This window comes from Emys orbicularis, chromosome 1 (genome assembly GCF_028017835.1).
Source record: "Emys orbicularis isolate rEmyOrb1 chromosome 1, rEmyOrb1.hap1, whole genome shotgun sequence".
NCBI lineage: Eukaryota > Metazoa > Chordata > Testudines > Emydidae > Emys > Emys orbicularis.
In genome coordinates this window covers 189,392,406-189,412,264 of record NC_088683.1, presented here as the reverse complement: position 1 = coordinate 189,412,264, position 19,859 = coordinate 189,392,406, and the positions used below count along the sequence as shown (strand labels likewise).

At 41.4% G+C, this 19,859-nt stretch overlaps 1 protein-coding gene across 1 annotated transcript; it reads left to right on the top strand.

Annotated features, from left to right (window-relative positions):
• The first annotated feature begins 2,442 nt into the window (after window positions 1-2,442).
• On the top strand, window positions 2,443-14,266 carry HSPA13 (heat shock protein family A (Hsp70) member 13). Its single transcript, XM_065420398.1, has 5 exons — window positions 2,443-2,513; window positions 6,958-7,298; window positions 9,762-9,975; window positions 11,215-11,382; window positions 13,010-14,266. The coding sequence occupies exons 1-5, from the start codon at window positions 2,489-2,491 to the stop codon at window positions 13,687-13,689; spliced, it is 1,428 nt and encodes a 475-aa protein (XP_065276470.1). The 5' UTR covers window positions 2,443-2,488; the 3' UTR covers window positions 13,690-14,266.
• The last annotated feature ends 5,593 nt before the right edge of the window (window positions 14,267-19,859 follow it).

Below are 19,859 nucleotides of genomic sequence, written 5' to 3'. Positions count from 1 at the left end.
TGGGCCCCCTTCTACCACATACATATGAAAAAAAGTTGTTTGTGTGTATATGGCCAAACTCTGCAAAAAGGAGAAGCTGCCCTTAAAGAGACACAGGAAAACACAAAAGTGAGAAGAAGCAGGAATGACTGTACATTACACAATGCATATTTGTCCTGTGGAACTCAAAGTGGGAAGATATCGTAACTGTTTGCCATTAAAGGTAGTTGATGTAATCAGTCAAGGTGAAACTAATCACAGAGGAGTTAAGATGATAGGCAATCACTGCATCCTGAAAGTCGTTAAGGAGGTGGAATGGGTTAACTCACTTTAGCCTTATTCATGGATTCATCACCTTCCCATGTGGGGAATAATTTATACCAGTGTAACCAATCCCCATCAGGGGAATTTACCATTTTTATACCAGCATAGTAGTTAAAGCAGTGTAACTTTTGTGTATAGACCAACCTAGTGTATGGTAAGCGCCAAGCAGTCAGTTTCTAAGTGTGAGTGTATGTGCATCTGAGGAGAAACAGAAGCAATAGAGCTGCTTCAGGACTGGGCAAAGGTGACTGGCCTGGGGGTTCTCCCTATGTGCTGTTTCTTACCATCCGTGTTTCAGAAAACAGCATAAATATACATTTTTATAAATAAATAACATGAACTTATTCCATATCATCAATTCCTGATCCAAACAGGAAAATGACCTACAAGCCCTTGAAAATCTGCTGCTGCTCACCAGAGGAGCAACATTATCATTAAGCAAATAGTTTAACAAGAAGCAAAATTGGATTTGATTTTAATTAACTAGTTTTATTTTTGCATTGTATAATATTATATATAGAAAAAGCTAAACCGAGCCTATGGTGTGTGATTTCTAGGAATAATGACTACAGTCAGTCACACAGAAAGCATTAGCAGGCTTATTTGCAAAGTCCTGGGCAGAATTTTCACTCCTTGCACTAATGTCATGTGCACAGGGATGTGGATGGCTTTCCCCAGAAGTCTCCCCTCCCACAAGTTACAAATGCACAAAGGAGAGGAGCTGTGTATGTATCATTGTGTCAAAATATTAAAGAATGTTTTTAAGGTTGCAGTGAGACATGAGAGCACTTTGAAGAAAGGTAACAAAAATGTTTTATGAAAGTGCTAGGCAATCTTGGGGAAACAGCAGAGGCTGTTTCCCCTACAAGGCCTTGAGGGGTTCTGGACTTGTGAAAGAAGAGATGTGTGAGATAATGAGCTGGGGCCCAACTCTCCCTGAGTCCTTCAGAAGCCCTGAAGTTGCCATCAGGATTTGAAGCCCTATAGTGGGCCAAACCTAAACAACAGGACTGATCACCTGCCTCACTAGAAGTGGGGGAAGAGTTGCTAACTCTTGTGCTTTTTAATCACAAGTCTTGCAGTATTTGGTTATCTTAAAGCCCCAGCTAGAGAAGTCAAGTGTTGTGAGAATCTCCACTTTCGTTTTGAAAAAGTAAATTTCTGGCCATTCTGGTTGCCATGAGATCTTTGACTGCCATGACCTGAGTGAACCCTAAAAGCTGAAAAACCTAAAGGCAAATAAAAGGTCACAAATTTTATTGGAAAACAAATCAAAACAAAATCCTGGTATCATTTCAATAGTTTTAAGCCCATTTTGTGATTTTTTTTTTTTTTTTTTAATTTTTTTTTGAGGCCTGATTTATGAATCCTTGGGAGTTGGCAATAGCGTGGGGGGAGAGAGGGGAATTAAGACTTTGGAAATGGTGCCTGAAAAGGCCCAGTCTGTTCCCTGGCAAATTGTAGTATCTATCACAGACTAGCCATATTTGGTGTTTTTTTTTTCTTTATGCTCCAGGTCCTGGAAACACGGAATTATACGAAGATCTATTCTCAGCTTTCCTAAAACTGTAGCCCTCATGGTGGGGCAGACAAGCTGGAAAATGTGATCTCCAATTAGGGTTGCCACCTGTTCTGGTTTTACCTGGAGCATCTGGCCGGTTTCTGGGTTTCTGTGCCCAACAATGTTTGAAAAAACCAGGCAAGCAATAACCCAAAATAACCCATTTTATTATTTTTTAAAATCCCCTCCTGTGTTTTATAACTAATCTCATGACGTTGGGGCCTGACCCATGCACAAGAGAGAACGGCTTGCAGTGCCCAGCATGAATCAATAGGACTACCCGCCCCAGCAGACACTGCGAGCCACGTGCCTGAAGAGCACCATCCCATTTTACGCTTGCGCACTAGAACGCGGAAGATGATTGGAAACGTGTCTTGATGACGTTTTACGCGGGGACGCACCTTCGCTCTCGCGGCGGCTGCCGGGAGTTGTAGTTTCTATGGACTCTACGGCCCTTCAGCCGCGCTGGGCAGGGGACGGTGAGCGGACTCCACTTCCCAGGGGGCCGCGCGGGCGGAGCGGGGGTTTCCAAACCTCGCACTGGCAGAAACGGAGCGTCAGCAAACAGCCGAGACCGGGAAGCGGCGGCAGGAGAAGCGGCAGCTGGGAGCGAGCGCTGGGGAAATGGCCGGCGAGATGACGGTGCTGGGTGAGCGAGCGAGCGGGGTCGGGGGGAGAGTCTGAGCCCCCGGGCTCGGGGATGGGCCGCTGTGTGCCCGGGGGAGGTTCGCGGCAGGGAGGTCGAGCTGCTCTGCCAGCCCCTCGCCTGCGCCCAGGGGTCGAGGGGAGCTTGTCCGGCCGTGAGTAGTAACGTGCATAAAGGAGCAGCAGAGTTGATGAATGGAGAGAGGCAACTAGTGGTGTCCCCCGGGGGTCTGTTCTGGGACCAGTCCTGTTCAACATATTATCATAAATGATCTGGGGAAAGGGATAAACAGTGAGCTGGCAAAACTTGCAGATGATACAAAACTACTCAAGATAGTCTGCCTGGGACTTAACTGTGTAGAGCTTTCAACACTGGGTGATTGGGCAACAAAATGGCAGATGAAATTTAATGTTGATCAATGCAAAGTAATGCACATCGGAAAACATAATCCCAATTATACAAATACAATGATGGTGTCTAAATTAGCTGTTACCACTCAAAAAAGAGCTCTTGGAGTCATTGTGGATAGTTCTCTGCAAACATCCACTCAATGTGCAGCGGCAGTCAAAAAAGCGAACAGAATGCTGGGAATCATTAAGAAAGGGATAGATAATAAGACAGAAAATATATATTTATATATGCCTCTATATAAATCCATTGTACGCCCACATCTTGAATACTGCGTGCAGATGTGGTTGCCCCATCTAAAAAGGTTTTATTGGACTTGAGAAAGGTTCAGAAAAGGGCAACAAAATGATTAGGGGTATGGAACAGCTACCACATGAGGAGAGATTAATAAGACTGGGACTTTTCAGGTTGGAAGAGAGATGACTAAGGGGGCATATGATAGAGGTCTATGAAATCTTGACTGGTCCGGAGAAAGTAAATAAGGAAGTGTTATTTACTCCTTCTCATAACACAAGAACTAGGCCCCACCAAAGGAAATTAATAGACAGCAGGTTTAAGACAAACAAACGGAAGTATTTTTTTCACACAATGCACAGTCAACCTGTGGAACTCTTTGCCAGAGGATGTTGTGAAGGCCAAGACTATAACAGGGTTCAAGAAAAGAACTAGTTAAATTAAAGGAGGGATAGGTCCACCAATGGCCATTAGCCAGGATGGGCAGAGATACTGTCCCTAGCCTCTGTTTGCCAAAGCTGGGAATGAGCGACAGGGGATGGATCACTGGATGATTACTTGTTCTGTTCATTCCCTCTGGGGCACCTGACATTGGTCACTGTCGGAAGACCGGATACTGGGCTAGATGGACCTTTGTTCTGACCCAGTATGACCATTCTTATGATAACCTTTTCCAGCCGTCACAGGTTTGTTCCTGATCCCCTTCCTGGGGATCCATATGGAGGGCCTAGTCTTCAAACTTGAGCGCTTAGCCCAGGGATCGGCAACCTTTGGCACACGGCTTGCCAGGGTCAGCACCCTGGCAGGCCGGGACGGTTTGTTTACCTGGCGCGTCCGCAGGTTCGGCCGATTGCGGCTCCCACTGGCCGCGGTTCGCCGCTCCAGGCCAATGGGGGCTGCGGGAAGCGGTGCCGTCCGAGGGATGTGCTGGCCAGCGCTTCCCGCAGCCCCCATTGGCCTGAAGCGGCGAACTGCGGCCAGAGGGAGCCGCGATCGGCCGAACCTGTGGACGCGCAAGGTAAACAAACCGTCCTGGCATGCCAGGGGGCTTACCCTGGCGGGCCGCATGCCAAAGGTTGCCGATCCCTGGCTTAGCCCTTCATCTTAGTGCCTTACTGGTCAATAGATCCTGAAGATGGCACGTTATGGGGTTAATAGTAACACTCAGGGCTTGTCTGCCTTTGACAGTTCACATGGATTAAGCTAGGATGTAAATTTAAGGCACGGTATCTGTTCCTGGTTGCCTTCATGTGTGGACTCTCTTATTTTGGAGCAAGGATGGCTTGTTCCTGTTTAGTTTAACCCAAATAGGTAAGTCAGAAACAGTTCTGTGTAGAGAAGTCCGTAGTCATAATTGCTGCCAAATCCTGCTGTCCAAGTGCTGACTAGTACAAAAGTCTGTCGTCCTAAATGTATTTTATTTATTATGCTAAAAGCTCTTCCTTATTTCTGATCTGGTACAAGCTCTAAGTTTTCTTTTCATATATAAATCGTCATGTAACTCTGGCCAGTCAAATCACAGGGATTTGTATGTATTCCTGGTCATGACCTACATTTGGTTACAGCAGAATGGCTTCAACTTCAAAAGGTTCTCAAAGACTATTTTGTCTTGCGCTTTTGCCTGTGACGTGTCAGACATGTGGGACACTGAACTTGAACATATCTGCCATAAACTGTCAATATTTTCAAGTCGAGGCATGAAGCTTATCTTCTCAAATTGGCTTTTCTGGATACTTATGCCTGAATCATTTCTGTTTGTGACATATCCATTCGGTACAGGTTTTATACAGAGTATCCCCCACCCCCAAAATCATTCAAACACAGAGGAGAAGAATAACTGTTAAAATAAACAAACGCACAATTCCTTTCCCATCTGTCAGAAACATATATGTTAACATCATCTTTGCCCATTAATCCTACCTTTTTGCTCCTCTTTAAATCCCTCCACCGATTCCACTTTGTGCAATTTATAAAGTATACATTTCTTGTTCTTGCATTTGAGACCATGCCTTGACCCTGCCCAGCTCGCATATTGAGTCTCTTCTCATATCATGTATCTTGGCTTTGTCAACAGTTTCACCCTCATCTCTCCCATCTCTGTGCCACCTTCCATGCTGCCTTTTATGCTTAGAATGAATTCCCAAATACCAGTACATCGGGCTATTGCTCTCTGGAAGATATATGACTAGTCGTTGATTGTCAATATAAATATACATACAAAACATGAATTTCCCATGTCAATCTTCAAAAAAAGCGGGAGAGCCAAATAGAGAGATGTCATTTGAGCCCTGGACTGGTAGCCAGGAACTCCTGGGATCTTACTCTGGCCATGTCATTGATTTGTTGTGTGACCTTGAGCAATTCATTTAGCCTCTGCTTTATTTTCTGTGTCTGTAATGTAGGGATTATACTTACCAATTAATCCTCATCTTCCATGTGAGGTATGTATTTGTAAATCACTTTGCAACATTATTTTGTTATTTTGATTTACCATTCCTTTCTTTAAACTTTCACAAATCTTATGTCCTTGTCTATGTTACACTTCAGTGGCTAGCAGTTTGCCTGAATTGCCAGATGCAAGCTTGCTACTGACTTCTGAGGAAATGAGACTAAGCACAAAGTAGTTTCACAATGTGATTTCACATTCTACTTTTACATCAGAGTAAATATATACTAAGATATATACTGAGTGGAATCAGTGGAGGGATTTATAAAACAGAGTAATATCATACTGTCTGAGTGATTCATGGCCATGAGTGTTACCTCAGGGCAGACTGTCAAAAACAGGGCAGACACCCCAAACTGGTGGCATGTTCTATAATTAGATTTCACCAACTCAGTAACAAATATGAATTCCTGAGCCACTGCCACTGTACTAGTCTTACCATGGAGTGTCAGACTATCCCTTTGGGCTCTCCTGTCTATCTTTCCACCCAGGGAAGCTGGACTTAGTGATAAATGATCACTTACATAAAACTCACAAAATATTCAGGTTGCTTCCAGTCCCAAGAGACGAGTCAGTTACCCCTCATCTACCCATAGATCTTACACCAAAGACCACATCTGTAGCCAGTCCTGTAATAAACTATCTAAAGGCTTATTTAACTAGGAAAAAGAAATAAGAAAGTTATTTACAGGTGCAAGCAAGTATACCATACATGGTTGCTAAAGATGATAGCGATAGTAATCTGTCAATTCAGTTTCAGGGCCCTGGAGATCTCTGCCTTAGTTAAGTGTCTCTGGCCTGGTGAGAGTTCAAACAGCAAAGAAATGAAAGATTTTCTTGTGACCCTATTTTATCTTTTACATTTGGCCCTGCAGTCCATTTGAGGAGCTCCCTTGCATGTAGCATTTCCAAGATGAGAGGGCCATTCACCAATCCGTTGTATTGTGGTGTTTCTTAATGGTCTTGATAGGTTGTCTTATTGTGCAGCGGGGGGGAAGAGACACACAATTCCTATGCCTGGGTTCACAGATTCAGAGCAAACGTTTTCAATATAAAAACGTATGTATGTCCGTATAGAATGGAATGCCAATATTACAAGTGAGATTAATGCATGCATCAATTTACAAGCATTTCATAGTCTAAACACTAAATGCATTATTATAAGACTAATACCTATTTTGACAAAACTAACATACAGGTGAGCTGGTTTGGCTTCCAGCTATGAGTTTGTCAGTTCTTATGGCCTTGGCCAGAGCTGGCACTCGGTTTACCACTGTCACAACTAGTATTATAGCTTTGAAGAACTTCCAGATTTGTTTGGATGGATGCTCTGATACTGTCTTTTTATCGCTCTCACAGGTTCAGCTGTCTTGGCCCTTTTGTTGGCTGGCTACCTGGCACAACAGTATCTACCTATGCCTACACCAAAAGTGATTGGGATTGACCTTGGCACCACTTACTGCTCTGTTGGCGTGTTCCTTGCTGGCACAGGGCAAGTGAAAGTTATATCAGATGAAAGTGGGCATAACAGCATACCAAGCATAGTGTCATTCACAGACACGGATGTGTACGTGGGATATGATGGCCTAGAACTAGCAGATTCTAATCCACAGAACACGGTATATGATACCAAAAGATTCATAGGGAAAATCTTCACTCCAGAAGAGCTGAAAAATGAAAGTAGCAGATATCCATTTAAGGTAAACAGATAGCAATCTTCACCAGTTCTATACAAACTACAGTTTTATATATATCGTGTTCAGAGGGAGCAGTTCAACCTGCCAGACAAAGGCAATTGGTTCATCAGGATGCAGAACCCTGAATGTAGCATTTCAGGAACAAAATATGGTCTTTGTGCTGGTGGGATCCAAACATAGAAATTGCAAAAATTTAAAATAAAGATAAAATAATATTTTGTACAGGTATTTGGTTAACTGCATTTGGCTATTATACCCTATGTTATTTTTATACCTATGATACTTGAATGTGTTGTCATATGAGCTTGAGGCAGAGAGAAGTGGGATTTGGAACTTGAGCAAAACAACTGGTTTCACAGCAGAAGGAAAAATCTGAGAGAAGAGTATTTGGGAATGGGAGTAACTATGTTGGCAAATGCCAAATTTGAACTCACTAGATGTGATGGCTTGTGGATACAGTACATACATGACCCTCTTCTGTTCTGAGCAGGAGGGTGCTGAAACATGCAAGAATCTTCTCTCTGAAATGGAGCCTCCTTCTCTATTGACTACATTTATTTTTATTATTTCTAGTTTATACAACAAGAAATGCACTCCAGGGAGAGTATTTCTAGGGTACTAATCATTTTTTCCCCTGTAGTTACTTGAGTTTTAGCCTTGTTTTGTGTCACAACACACAAAGTAGGACCTTACCTGCTGATAATGTATAAGATGTTAACCAAAATAGTGTTTTTCAGTATATAGCAATTGAATTGAAAATATTATGTCAGGGGTCGGCAACGTTTGGCACGCGGCTCGCCAGGGTAAGCACCCTGGCGGGCCGGGCCAGTTTATTTATCTGCTGACGCGGCAGGTTCGGCCGATCATGGCCCCCACTGGCCGCGGTTCGCCGTCCTGGGCCAATGGGGGTGGCGGGAAGCCGCAGTCAGCACATTGCTCGCCCGTGCCGCTTCTCGCCGCCCCCATTGGCCCGGGACGGCGAACCGCGGCCAGTAGGGGCCGCGATCGGCCGAACCTGCCGCGTCAGCAGGTAAATAAACTGGCCCGGCCCGCCAGGGTGCTTACCCTGGCGAGCCGCGTGCCGACCCCTGTATTATGTAATACACAGCTTTCGTAGTTTGTTCTCAATGCATTTGTTTCTCATGATTATGGATAGCTAGTCTTTCACGCTTACAATTTCCCATCTACACATTCAGTTTGTCTTTTTTTTATGAGGTTCAGTTATAATTATAAATGGACCTGAAATTAACAGTTCTACAAAGCTGTGTCTTTCAGTAATGGTGAAACTAGCACAATAAGATACAGTAACTCCTCATTTAATGTCGTCCTGCTTAACGTTGTTTCAGTGTTACGTCCCTGCTCAATTAGGAAACATACTCGTTTAAAGTTGTACAGTGCTCCCTTATAACGTCGTTTGGCTGCCTGCTTGTAAGATTCTGTAGAAGAGCAGCGACTTTACAAGGGAGCATTGCGCAAGTTCCGCTTCTCCGCCTCCTCGCGCTTCCCCCACCACCACACAGCTGTTTGCGGCGCTTAGGACTTTCTGGGAGGGAGGGGGAGGAGCAGGGAAGTGCTTTGTCTCCGCTCCTCCCAGAAAGTCCTAAGTGCTGCCAAATGGGGAATCTGCCGCTGCTGCTGCAAAGGTGCTTTCTAGCGTCCTTGCCTGCAGCGGGCTGTGCCTGTGTGAGGTAAGGAGGTAAGCCGGGGCACTTCCCAACCACAGTACAGTATATAATGCCTTTTGTCTGCCCCCCCCCCCCAAATTTCCTTGGAACCTAACCCCCCGCATTTACATTAAATCTTATGGGAAAATTGGATTAGTTTAACATTGTTTCACTTAAAGTTGCATTTTTCAGGAACATAGCTACAACGTTAAGTGAGGAGTTACTGTACTTAACAATGGGTACTAAATCAGGCATCGGAAATCATTCTCTTGTCTCAGCTAATAGTGGGTGCAGGGAGTCTGCATAAAATAAATCTTCAGTGGTACAGTAGCACTCAGCAACTGCTTTGATGGGGACAGAATAAATACCTATATATGTGTGTGTGTCTCCTGAGGTGTCCTGCATGTTTCTGCTTTAGCAGTAGAGTAGACATAGGGTTCACCTCAAAAGAACTATTTTCATTCCTTGGATGTGCTGTTGTGTAGGATTATTAATTCTGATACTGTGTGAGCCAACTTCTGGATATTGACTCACCGGTGTCTTTGGCCAAAATAGGAAAAAAAGTACTTCAGGCACATTTTCTAGCAACTTGAATGCCTTCATGTCATATATTTGTTTATAATGGAAGGTAAAGAAAATTGGTTCAGATAGAATGTTTTAGACTGGCAAAGTCACCACTCATAGTAGATTCTGGAGTAAGCAAGTATTCTACATATCCAAGTACAGTTTCACAAAAGCATTTTGTTAAATGAAAGGTGGGCTGTGTTTCACACTTGTGGGTTGTGCTGCCTCCCCCCCCCAGATTTTCAGCAACAATGGAGCAGTTGAATTTTCAGTGACAACCAATGAAACATATAACGTCTCACCTGAGTATATTGGCGCTCAACTGCTATTGAAATTAAAGAGGATGGCAGAGGAGTACCTTGGCATGCCAGTTTCCAAGGCTGTCATTTCAGTGCCAGCAGAGTTTGATGAAAGGCAACGGAACTACACTATTAAGGCAGCTAACCTTGCAGGTGATGCATCTTTCTTTTTAGTATTTTCCCTCTACTCTTTGAATTATCCTGAGGTTTACTCATCTACACTAAGTTGTTTGTGAAATGTAGAATAGCAACAGAGAGTCCGTGGCAGAAAACTTTAGAAATCACTTTACAGAGCATTAGCAATCACCAAGATCAGCCGGGAACTCTCAAATGACATGAAGTGCAGTTGGCTATTGCACGTACAGATAGCAATGTTCTCAAGTATCACTAAAGGGAAAAGGTTTTTTGGAAATTTTCAAGTAGAGAAAATTATACAGGAAACTTCATGGAAATAAATCAGACTCAGATAAAAACAAGATCAAAAACCATCCCACCACAGCCTCCTCTGAGAAAACACACTGAGGGAACTATTCAGTCAGTTTTTATTCTGACAGACTGCTCTAAAAGAAACTTGGAATGTCATTCTTAAATTTAATCTTAAAAACAAAAAAAGTGAAAGCCATGGGAGATGTAGAATTCCCTGTGAACTTTTTCCTTCAGATTGAAGTAAAATATAAGATGTTTGAACAAAAATTATTGACACAATTTAATGGAATAATTTAATAGAATTAATAGAATATTTTAATAGAATACTGTAAACATACAGTAGATTCCACTTAATAGCAACCCAAATATTAACATCTTTGGTTCCCAGCAAAATGTTGCTTCTAACCAAATCACGTCCCATTGACATTCCTTCCCTGGCTGCAGCACTGCAAACCTGCCTGTGCACAGGAGGTAAGGGACTGTGGCCTCGGGGGAAGGGGGGGGAGGGCTGGCTGTGGGCAGGGCAGTAGCAGAGAGGGAGAGCTGTAGCCAGGATGCTGGAGCTAAACAGTATCTCTCCCTGGGCTTTCTGGACTGTGTCTTGCCAAGGAACTGCACCCAGGGGAAGAAACACTGGGAGATGCTGAGCCCTGGAGAGCAGAGGGGAGAGGTCCTGTGCAGCTCTTTGGGTCCCCTGTAGAAAGCCCCAACTTCTGCACTGCAGCCCCTTTCTCTACTGTTGTACTGCCCGCAGGAGGTTTGCAGGGCTGCAGTGAGGAGGGGAGGTGCATCCCCGTGCTTCCTTCCCTGGCTGCAGCCTCGCAAACCTGCCTTCCACTCATTGGCATCTGTTGGACAATGCCAGCTTTTTGCTGGCAACTGGGCTGGGTTACTAAGTGGAATCCATTGTACTACACAGAGTTATCAGTTGTGTGGAGAAAATGTTAACTTGTTTTGCTTTTTCAGGGTTGGAGATATTGCGGGTAATTAACGAACCCACTGCTGCAGCTATGGCTTATGGTCTCCATAAAGCGGATGTGTTTAATGTTCTGGTAGTGGATTTGGGTGGAGGAACTTTGGACGTCTCATTATTGAATAAACAAGGAGGAATGTTTCTGACACGAGCGATGGCAGGTAAGGATAAGTCACCCCATACTTCAATAAAACATGTTATTTTTTCTTAAGTAAAAACTAGTTCTATATCATTTCAGTGGATACACGTAAAAAATCACTTGTAAAGGGATGCTAAAGTTGATATCTTAAAACTTTTGGTGGCCTACTGGTCCCCTGAATGTTATTTCTGCTCTCCATAATTCTAAAATTAGGTTTGCAAATGATTTTAATTAAGAGAAATTCTTCCATTCTTTGGCTGATTTTAACATAACAAGCTGTGGTCTAGTTGTCTGTCATTGTCAATATTTGTGCACAGGTAACCTGAGCATTTGTGCATTCTACAATTATTGTGCCTGGAGCTACTGGCGTTTCAAAGCATTCTACTACCTCCATCTGTCTGAGTCAAGGGGATTTGTCATATTATTGAAGGGTGCTTTAGAACAGTCCCCTTTCGTGCTTGCTGCAGCTCAGACATTAAGGGGTGGAGAGCTCACACACTGTTAACCCAGAAACAGGTTTTGTAACACAAATATGCCAAACTGATTCGTCACTTGGCAAAGAATTCTGGCAGTGATGCTTTGTAAACCTATGTAATGAACACACAATTGCTTTGCAGATGACCTGGGTTCAGACAGATCTGAGGCTGAGTACCATTGTTGATATCTGCTGCGCTGTCTAGTAAAACGAAAAGAGTAATAAATGCAGTCAACCATTTCAACGTGGTTCTGTTGGACAGTATGAACTCGTTTTTAGAGTTGAAATAAAAAGATGGACTGAATATTTATGGGTAGTGCCCATTCCATTGGAAAACTCAAGAGGCCAATCTTATGAAGAGCAGGCATAGGTATTTGAAAACTGTTGGAAGGATGGTTAAGGTGGAACTAACACCTTAAGAGGGAATTTGGGATGAGTTCACTATGCCACCAGCTACCTATAAAGCCTAGTGTAGGATGGGTCCGTTACTAGTGCTTGAAGCTCACTGATCCAAAGAGTTGAAATAACTCCTACTGGGAATCAGCGTTTCCACAGGAAGAACTTGACAATAGATACCTCATGACTCAAAAGTAGCCTTTATCAGTGTACATTAATATCCCTTAGTATATGATTTTAATATGAAGGCTCTAAAATACAATAAGCCCTTAATGAAGTTCAGCTCCAGGAGTTGAGGCAGTAATCCTTCATGAGTTTCATCTTGCTACTATTAGTGAAAATGTCTAATATGGGCAGAGATGTAGACAGTAACTAAGACTTGGAGTGTGAGGTGGGAATATGGAAAAGATTGACTTGCATAGTATCACAGCGGGCCACAAATATTTTCCATTTCAAATTTTACCCTCTACTAACCAAACCCCTTCCTAGCGTTCTGGTGGATTATTTTTTAAATACTTCCTCTGAAATCCCCAACCCCTTGCTTTTTCATTTATGCAAATTGAAACAGAGAACCTGAGAACATTCTTGTCCTGTTTCGTGAAGCACATTACAAAATATCCCCAAATGATTATACTTCTGGTTGTGACAACTGACTGTTGGCACTATAGTTGTGAACATTTCTTTTTCCCAGTCCCATGAGAATGTCCTGCACATGACATAAAGGGCGTCTTTGTCTTCTGAAATACTGTGAGTGACATGATACATTTTTATGTCTTAGGTAACAACAAACTTGGAGGACAGGACTTTAATCAGCGATTGCTGCAATACTTGTATGACCAAATCCATCGAATGTATGGCTCTGTGCCCTCCAGAAAGGAAGAAATACATCGACTTAGGCAGGCTGTGGAAGCAGTCAAGTTAAATTTGACTCTACACAATTCTTCTCCTGTCAGAGTTTCTCTTACCATGCCAGAAAGGAAGGACCTAAAAGAACTTTCAGAAAGAGAACAGATAAAAATAAATAACGGAATTGCAGCCGAACCTTCACAAATGGACGATGGTATGATAAACCTTTTAAGGGATGACTTTTCACAAACACAGAGCAACACTGTAAAAGTTGTCTTTGAAACAGAAATCTCAAGAAAACTATTTGAGATGTTGAACGAGGACCTGTTTCAGAAGATCCTTGTGCCCATTGAGCAGGTGCTGAAGGAAGGACATCTACCCAAGACAGAAGTGGATGAGATTGTATTAGTAGGGGGCTCCACCCGTATTCCCCGGATACGCAGAGTTATTCGAGAGTTCTTTGGAAAGGAACCCAACACCTCTGTAGATCCTGATCTGGCAGTGGTAATGGGTGTAGCTATCCAAGCTGGGATTGTTGGAGGGTCCTGGCCCCTCCAAGTCAGTGCTGTAGAAATTCCTAATAAGCATTTACGAAAAACTAACTTCAACTGAACTTCATTGTTCTTGTCACATTCCATTATTCACTGTTTCAAAAAACTACTCATGACCGTGCATAGACTTACCCAACAAACAATGAAGCCTAGTCTTGGCCATGTAATATCTACCTTTTTAATTCTGTTCCATTTAAGTGTTGCTAGACCATTGTGTGCTGGCTCTATCATGTTTTAAAGGTATTAGCAATTCAAAAATAATGGACACACACAACCCACCTCTGCCCCATTGGTTTGTCAACTGGCTGTGGGATGAAAACCTGAGTTGATAGTTGTGAAAACATGCTATTGCCAATAAAATGCACACATTTTCTTGCTAAATTTTATTAGCAGACCCTGAAGACTTGAAAGTGGAATGTAACCATGAGCTTGAACCTATGGTGGAGATAGTATGTACTGTGAGAGGAGGTGTAGCAGTATTAATGCAGACAGCTCAGGTAATGTTCAGCTTAATTTATTAAACTGAGTCAGTTGAGCACTTCAAAGCACCTTTCAGAATGCAGTTTTCCTGTTTGAATACTATCTATTTGTCCACTTCACGTAAGATTCTTGTGCTGCTGTTATAAACAGCAGTGTTATTGCTGAAACTATTTGTGGATTTGTTGTCTCTTCTTAATATAGACTTACTGCAATCAAAAAAAATTTAAGATTTTTTTTTTTTAAGCTCTTTCATGTTGTTACACTGGTGTCTGTTTTAAAATGCATTTTCCTAATGGATTCCTATGATTCAATTTGTCATCAGCTAGAGAGGCTGCTGTGGTCCCTCTGATGTTTCTCCAGTGGGCAGACACCTGATAATGCCATCATTACTGTAGTTCCTGCCATGCAGCCAAAACATTTTATAAAGCCAATTTTATATTAATGAAAAAAACGCATTAGGCCCTGCAAGGGTTCCATTCATGTTTTTCAACCAATACATCCCTATCTCTTATTTACCATGAAATGCATTGGTGCTCAGCTAAGAGAATTGCTACAGCTTCTTTTTAACAACTTTCTCCCTAAAAATAAAATGAATCCAACTATTTTTATCTGGTGCCTAGCATGTAGGTGTCTACATGTTTTCAGGTTCCTGATGCTTTCCCACACTCTGAATTGAACATGGAGTGATAATTGTGAGTTGTAGTCTGGTAAAGAAAACCCATTCAAGTAGCACAGGAACTGGAATGTAAACGTGGTAATATTGAAGCCTTTTGCTTTTGATAACTGTTTTGACTACTGGCATCTTGTTAAATACAAGGAACAGAAGTTGACTCCTAAAGTCTCAACTTTTGGAAGAAGGTTTTAAAGAAACTTGTCTAATTGTGCTCTTTTTGAAGGGATAAAATGCTGAATAGCCAAATAAACTCCTTTTTATACATGTTATTTTATCCTTAGTCAACGAAGAGGCTATTGTCATCACCTAACAGCAGATAACTAAGCAAAATTTGCTTAATAAATCTGACATAAGTTGTATTTTTTTAATGTGAGATCTAATAACTTGATTTTAAATCTTTTGCTATCTGCTACATTTGAGACTTTTCAGTAATAAGCTTGCACTTAATTTAAAAAACATGGTTTTGATGGAATGTGTCTGCCCTACCATTTTAAAGTGGCCTTGTCTCTGAGTTTACAAAGTATTTCAGACAATGCTGCTAGTAGCTTTTGAACTGTAACCAAGGAAAACCAAGAAGCTTTCTGTATGGGAAAATACTTTAATAAGTGGTGGTACTATTGCAAAAATTAACAGGAGTGGGTATGTAATTCTTGAAACTACTTTTTTTTTTTTTTTTTTTAGAATGACTAAACTTAAAGTTGAAGTCCCTTCAAAGAAATAATGGACAAATCAGTATGCAGTACAATTCTCTCAAGTACCATGCAGATGCTATTTTAGGCCCTTATCTTGCAAATACTTCTATGTTTACTTTGCATATATGCAGAAATCTTTGCAAGAATTAGGGCTTACCCTGCTGTAAGTCTTATTCATAGCTGCTTTTTTTTTTTTAAAGGGGTTTAGAATTACAATTGATCTTAAAATGTTAATTTTTGTCTTCAACACTATTTTTGTGTGAGAAACTAGCAGGATTAACTGATTGCATAAAATCAGAATCAAATCATAGCTAATTAAAGTGAACCAGAAAAGCTTTAAGATATGGGAAGTTTGGAAGGGGCTTTAGAGGAATTTCAAAATGTGAAACTTGAAACAAAAATAGGGCTTTAAAAACTTTCTGAAGTCTGGGAGGATGGCAAAATTGTCCATTAAGTGGACTTTGCATTTCCATAAGTGTAAGTCTACAAATATATTTTGTTTTTAAGGATGGATGGGTTGTTTACTTGAAAAGTTTCCAAAAGGGATGCAGCTTTTTAGCCAGAAACTTTTCATAGAGAAGTTAACATGCATAAGACATCTCCTAATGCATGGTCTATTTAATATTTTTAAAACTACCTTGTGTGGTTGCTAAATTTAAGTGCAACTAAGTTATTTATTTTGTATCTAATACTAGTTTTGGTACTCTATTTTTGGCACAAATGACTGAATTTTAAACAAAAAGAGTAATATTGCACCTTGTGTATTTTTCCCTGTGCACAACTTACTATGAAGGTCCTTCATTTAACTAAATGACACTGTTTGAAGATTGGAGTCCTGTTTTTAAGACTAGTCCTATTTAAATCTTGGTGCCTGTAGCTTTAGCCCTGTAATACCTATCTTTATTTGTGTTTATGTAGCTGAGGTTCAGGGGAGTGCAGTCCTGGAAGTGGTGATGCCTCATCAATATTATAAAATCTTGTCAGTTTACAGGTTACATCATCTGCATTTGGGGAAAAATCATACTTCAGAGATATTTATATACAGCCTTTTAAAATATATTCTTAAATAAAAGTAATTGCATAAGATCTACCAAACTTTTGTTTCTCTTTCCCTGGGATTTCTTTTGGTATGAAGCATTACTGTTAGAAATAAGGCAGAGCTAAGGGCAGGGAGAGAGAAGTGCACCAGTGACCTACAAGAGGTGGTAATAGGGGCTAGAAAAGTGAAGGAGCAGCTCTAAACAACTCAATTTATCTAGAGGTGTTATAACCCTTTTTATTAAATCAATAGTGATCAATAAGGTCACTAGAAACATGCTGTAGAAATTCTGTATAGTGCAGATTTGGGCATTCCACAGACATTGTCCAATGGGGTTTCTGGAAAATAAAATCGAACTTAGCAGGATGTGGCCTCTTAGTAAGAATATTTGACCTTCTCAATGTTAACTGCAGGAGTACTTGTCATCTGTAGCAGTGGTTCCTAACAAGGGTCCAGTGGCTGTGAGCAGGTTCTAGGGGATCTGCTACCCATGGTGGGCATTAGACTTGCTAGGGCCCTGGGCAGAAAGCCAAAGTTCTGCCAGGCAGGACTGCAAGGAATATTGCAGGGCCCTGAGCCCTACCATGTGGGGCTGAAACTGAAGCCTGAGCAACTTAGCTTCGCAGTGGCCCCCCAGGCAATTGCCTGGCTTGCTACCTCTTAACACTGGCCCTGGCTTTTATATGCAGAAAAACAGTTGTTGTGGCCCAGCTGGGCCATGGAGTTTTTATAGCATGTTGTGGGGGGGAGTGTTTGAGAAAGAAAGGAAAAAGCTTGAGAACGCCTGATCTGGAGTCTGACACCCTAGCACTGCAAATGTGAACTGCCCACATACATCACTGAGTGACAAGTGAGAAAAGCAGACTTTTCGATGACATTTGAATGTGTATGAAATTGGATAGCTATTCTAATAAGTATTTAAAAGTTCTCTTTGAATGGCTTGTATTAGAGTGGCAACTAAAGGCATATAATTAAAATATATATCCAACATCAGGTGGAGTTGTTGTTTTTTTAAAGTGAATATGACTTTTCTGCTAAACTATAAATGGACATTTAATAATGCAAAGAATAAAACTTTAGTGTTAGAATAAATGCATGTATCATTAAAGACCCAGGTTTTTACAAGGTATCAATTGCATATAATGCTTGTTGCCACATTTTCACGCCATTGAGAAATGAATAGTTTGCACTTATGTTTTTTTTTTTTTTTAATAAAAACAATCTGCACTGTGGGCACATGTGGGAATTGTCTGCACAAGGTTCAGTTGAATGCTGTTTGTGGCTCTACTTCCTATGGAAAATGCAAGTGCTCCTTTTCTCTAAGCATTAACTATCTACTGCTACTGTACACTACAGCCCCTACACTGAAATGATTCATATGCTATTTGGGCTCTAGCCAAGGTTGTTTTGGGGGGGAGGGGGAGCAGTACACCACAAAAAGCCTGACAGGCTGGAGGCAGAGGTGCTTAACCATAAATGTTAAGTAACACGAGACAGTTATCACTCTTAAGTTAGTCTCATTAACCCCTTTTCCTAATTGCAACTGATGTCCCAACCTAGGAGAATCTGATGGGTTTGGCTCTTCTGTCGTGCTTATTAGCAGCATATGAGCATTTCTCAGATACACGAATGTAGTCACTCACCTTGTAAGATAGGGGAGCATTCTCATCTCACAGATGAGGAAATGAGTTTAAAAATAATTCTTTCCCCCTGGTTCATTTAAGTATGTAGCTTCTTTAGAAGGAAGATAAATTCTATAGAAACAATTGCCTTGTGTTTATATTAACTTCCCTGAAAAGTTAAGTGCAAGTGCGTGCTGCAGAAGCAGGCAATTATGAACACCTGTATTTAAACAGAAGTGGGTATGTGTTTATTTTTATTTTTTTAAAAGGCACTACCAAGACAGGAACTAAAGGCCTCTTCCCTCCCTAGTTTCATTCTGTCATACTCAAGTTTGTAAATACCAGATTGGCCAGATTCTTGTAGTTGTCTTAATAGCACTCAGGACTAAATTCAGGTGAAGGATGGTGCACCCTCTTGTGCCAGCAGTGAATTGGGCCTACAACTTGTAGAAGCAGCTGGGTTGAATTATGTCAACACAATCAATGGTATTTTATATACAAATAGCCTGACTGTTCATATGTAAAACAGAAGGATGGTGCATAACATAGATCTTTTGAAGAAGCTTAATTCTGAGATTATAGCCAGTTAACAATATCACAAAAATTTTAAAAGCAGAATCAGCTCACCTCATACAGAAGGCAAAGGCTTCAGCATGAAGTCTAATCTCTGCCAAAATTAATTTAGCTTCACCATAGCTACTCTATCCTAATCAATAGTTTGGTGCAAGCTCTCGGTTATTAGTATATTTTAGGGAACTGTATTATTTACAGCTGGCTATTATTGTCAGGGACAATATTGTACCTTTGAGCGAATTAAAAGCAGCAGGGAATGCCTAGATCCTTCACTTACCCTTTTTTCTGGGGGAGGCCCAAGCTACCACCAAACCAATCAAGCTGATGACTGTGCCAACATGACTAGAATTGCTGTTCTACTGGTGGATCTCCAACGGGAAGTACTGATCACTCTTCTCTGCTATTCCTAGTATGGCTGCTATGACAGGGTGCCCACCTCAATTTGAGTACCAGAAGGCAGAGTGTTCAGTGCCTACTTGACCTCCTACAACATTTATGCTACAATAATGAAGCTGGGTTGGGGCCCAAAGCCTAATCAGGCCTGAGAGGAAAATCAATGAACTCTACAAAAGTAGTTCCTTGGGCAGTATTATAGACCTTAAGGAGTACAGCTTTGGATAGAGGCTAGTTTGGTGTTGGACTAGGTGACTTCCAATGTGCTCTAGCTCCACCAGTGTACCTCTCAAGAGAATAAGGCATGCAGGAGATAGTACATCATAAGATACAGGTACCCTGCATCCACAGCTTAGATATCTCAAATGTGTGCATAGGTTCTTATGGGGGAAGTTAATGACTTCTCAAAATAGAACTGTATCTGCTCCATGAATGTTTGAATTAGTGCAAAACACCATTTCATTTTTTCTTGTGTATCCTTTAGTACGCATTGTATATTCTCATGGAAACTTTCTTCTCTTCCCTGTATCTTTTCACCCAGTTTAACCACAAACAAGCCAACAAATTAGAACCATAACTTACAGTACTTTACATACAGAAGAATATGCTTTGTTAGCATTCCCATTAAATATGAAAAGAGGGTTCTATTGCCATGATTAGTGCAAGAATAGTTTGTACAAACGTGCTTTAAATATAAAGTGAATATTTCCCAGAGGGATTTTCCTTTTTTAAGAATTCTGTCACAATGTGACTTGAGAA

Bases quoted from the DNA above. Each gene is read 5' to 3' on its own strand.
- HSPA13 (XM_065420398.1), top strand. From the start codon at position 2,489: ATGGCCGGCGAGATGACGGTGCTGG. The intron at 7,299-9,761 runs GTAAACAGATAG...TCCCCCCCCCAG, and splicing joins GTAGCAGATATCCATTTAAG to ATTTTCAGCAACAATGGAGC. The intron at 11,383-13,009 runs GTAAGGATAAGT...TTTATGTCTTAG, and splicing joins TCTGACACGAGCGATGGCAG to GTAACAACAAACTTGGAGGA.